The sequence below is a fragment of the Sinocyclocheilus anshuiensis genome, unplaced genomic scaffold (genome assembly GCF_001515605.1).
Source record: "Sinocyclocheilus anshuiensis isolate Anshui unplaced genomic scaffold, SAMN03320099.WGS_v1.1 scaffold2621, whole genome shotgun sequence".
Lineage (NCBI taxonomy): Eukaryota > Metazoa > Chordata > Actinopteri > Cypriniformes > Cyprinidae > Sinocyclocheilus > Sinocyclocheilus anshuiensis.
The window spans coordinates 715-4,319 of record NW_015539472.1 but is presented as its reverse complement, the minus strand read 5'-3'; the positions used below and the strand labels follow the sequence as shown (position 1 = coordinate 4,319).

The following is a 3,605-nucleotide window of genomic DNA, read 5'->3' as shown; positions in this document are numbered from 1 at the left end:
ACAAAGACAAAACTACAATAGCATATTTACAGATGAAACTGACCTGCACTTGAAACCCTGAACAGTAGTGTTGCTTCTCTGCTCCCCCTGTGCGCTTCCACAGTCCTCTCCATTCTCTCTCTCGCATTGTTTACTCTGATCTGATCCAAACCCTTTGGCGGAGCGCGTGAGCTGAAGCATTGCCAGTCACATCTAACCGATTCATGATTTATTAGAGATTATCGAAATAATCGCGTTAATACATTCGGCAGGCAAGTATGTAATAATAATAATCATATATATATATAAAAAAAGCAGCGGGCCAAATCGGCTGCTGATGGCCAGTCCGCGCCTGATTTCCACAGAGACAAGCAGAACGTGCAGAATTCATTTGTCCTTTTGCGGCTTAATATTCACAGACACTATAGTCCATATCGCGTTTTGATTCAAGTGTACTGACCTACTTTTGATTTATTCGTCCAAAATGTGGCATATTCCTTGACATTCCGCATAATAGGAGTTCCGTTTTTATGACTGGATTCTACGAACCACTCCGTGTTTTCCGCATCGCGGCCGTATGTCTCATATTTTAGAGTAGTCAGTGCAATTTGGGAAAGAAATCAATTAAATCTGAATGTGGACGCGTGTAAATATTCAAATGTAACCCCCTTTGTAATCGTTAACATTTTCATAAGTAACTGTAATTAAATTACACATTTTTTCTTAGTAACTGTAACTGATTACAGTTACATTTATTTTGTAATTAAATGACGTAACGCCGTTACATGTAACTAGTTACTCCCCAACACTGGTTGTGCAGTGCATTAAGTGTGTGTGTGTGTGTGTTGTGCAATGCAGTATATTACCGTAAGTGTGTGTGTGTTGTGCAGTGCATTACTTGTGTGTGTGTGTGTGTGTGTGTGTGTGTGTGTTGTGCAATGCTGTTGCTGTGTATTGAGTGTGTGTATAATGTGTTGTGCATTAGGTGTGTGTGTGTGTTGTGGAGTGCATTACTTGTGTGTGTTTGTGTGTGTGTGTATATGTGTGTGTTGTGCAGTATATTGTGTGTGTGTGTGTGTGTGTGTGTCTGTTGTGCAGTATATTAAGTGTGTGTGTGTGTCTGTTGTGCAGTATATTAAGTGTGTGTGTGTGTGTGTGTACGTGTTGTGCAGTATATTAAGTGTGTGTGTGTGTGTGTGTGTGTTCAGGACGGTGTTCTGCAGCGCAGCGGCTCTATCGGGCGTCTCAGAGATGTACTGCGCAGGAGCAGTGAGATGCTGGTGAAGAAACTCCAGGGAAACGCTCCTCCAGACACACACAACAAGTATGAACACACACACTGTTCTCAGCATCTAGTACCGCTGTCATTACAGTAGTGTTTTTTGTCTTTATATTATGTTCAATTTTAAACTGAATTTCAGGTCATTTTTTGTCATTTATTTATTCATTGAATAATAATTGAAGACATTCAGTGTCAAGCATACTGTCTTCTGCTGTTTGGTTTTCAGATATTTCATTTGTGTTTTTCTCTTCAGAATGAAACGTGCCGCTTCACTTAACTTCCTGAACAAGACGGGTGACGAGTTCTTCCAGGTAACTAATATCACTAATACTGACACTTCTTTAGATCGACAGCTATTACTGGACTGAAGAATTCATTATTATCATCATTAATGCAATCAACTATTCACTGAACATTGATGTCTTGGATCATATTGATGTAAGTAACTGTATATTAGAAACTGGTTAAGATGTTTTGCTGAAGAACATCTCTTACTGTGGTAAAATCACTGTAACACACACAACCCCAAGTGAGATTTGATCTCAAAGCCTTTCTCCTAATAAAGCAATAAGCCCCGTGAAGCTGTGGTTTACAGGGAATTTATAACAGCTGAGGGGCGTTGTTAGACGTGAAGCGGAGTGCCTAAAACCCTCTTAGCTGCTATAAATTCACTGTAAACCACGGCTTCACGGGGCTTATTGCTTTTATAAAACGGATGTTCCATATACGTAGTAAGGTTTCACAAAATAAAACAGAGCAAATAAAGTGTAATGATATTAATAAAAACAGTATTCTTCCACCAAACAATGTAGCTCCTCAGAAACAGTTGTGTTTGCTACAAAGTGGTTGCCGAGCAACAGACAAACGTAAACAAAGGTGTATGTTACTTTGTAGAGTCATTTACAACAGCTTCGAACGCGGCTCAGCCAATCAGAATCAAGCACCGGAACTATCCGCTTTATAAAATCACATCTTTAATTTATAGAAGCTTGTTTCTGCCACAGTATCAAAAATAAAAAAGGTAATTGTGACTTTTTGTCTCACAGTTCTTACTTTTTGTGAATAAACTTGCAGTTATGAGAAAAAAGTTACAATTACGTTTTTTCATATTAATAATTAATCTTTCATGCTGAGAATGAAGATGAAGGTTCCTCACGTTCCTCTCTGGTTTTGTGTCTCTCTCTGTTTTGTTCTGGTTTCAGAATCTGGGCGGCCGGCGGCTGAGAGACAGTCGAGGTTTGAGCTCCAGTAATGTGGATCTGTACAACAGCAGTTAAACCACTGCGCTCGTCACACACAAACACACACACACACTCACACACGTAGACAAAACACACACACACACGTAGCAAAAACACATGTAGACAAAACACACACACACACACACACACACACACACTCAGACAAAACACACACAGACACTCACACTCAGACAAAACACACACACACACACACACACACACACACACACACACACTCACACTCACACTCACACACACACACACACGTAGCAAAAACACACACACACACTCAGACAAAACACTCACTCAGACAAAACACACAAACACACACACACACACACAGAGGCAGATCCTCCAGCAGGATCCACTGACCCGAGTGGCCGCTGTTACACTATAAAGCCATAAAATCAGCCCTCATCAGGGACGCACATGAGTGATGAGGAGTAGATGGTGTCTTCTGGGTGGAAGGGAACTTCTGCTGCTGCTTTACTTTAGTTACACTACATATGTACTGTATGTTTACCTGGATGCCTGTTAGAGATTCATCATTTACAGAGCTTTACTGGAGATGATTGAAGCTAAATCTCCTGCGTTTGCTCGTCTTCAGAGCTTGTTTATGGGGTTTGCTGATGCGAGTGAATGACTGTTTCTCTCTGAGGGAAGGGAATGATTTCTTTCTTTTCGTCTGGGTATAGTACACTTTAAAACTCATTAAGAAAAAATTAAATTGAAGAGAACTTGCTGTGCTGAAATAATGAAGATCACATAATGATCAGCACTGTTTAAAATGCCGTCAGTTCTCAGGGGACACACACACACACACTCACACACACACATAGACACACACTCTCGCACAAAAACACACACACACTCACACACACACTCACACACACACACACATAGACACACACTCTCGCACAAAAAAACACACACACTCACACACACACATAGACACACTCTCGCACAAAAACACACACACTCACACACACACACACATAGACACTCTCGCACAAAAACACACACACACTCACACACACACTCACACACACACACACATAGACACACACTCTCGCACAAAAACACACACACACTCACACACACAC

At 40.9% G+C, this 3,605-nt stretch overlaps 1 protein-coding gene across 1 annotated transcript in view; it reads left to right on the top strand.

Moving 5' to 3' along the window:
- Window positions 1–3,372, top strand: part of LOC107683862 (kinesin light chain 1) — a 35,123-nt gene extending 31,751 nt beyond the window's left edge. Inside the window, 4 exon segments of the mRNA XM_074186986.1 lie at window positions 1,188–1,303; window positions 1,515–1,572; window positions 2,464–2,606; window positions 2,846–3,372. Of these exon segments, the coding sequence (XP_074043087.1) occupies window positions 1,188–1,303; window positions 1,515–1,572; window positions 2,464–2,538 (249 nt within the window). The 3' untranslated portion in view covers window positions 2,539–2,606; window positions 2,846–3,372.
- The last annotated feature ends 233 nt before the right edge of the window (window positions 3,373–3,605 follow it).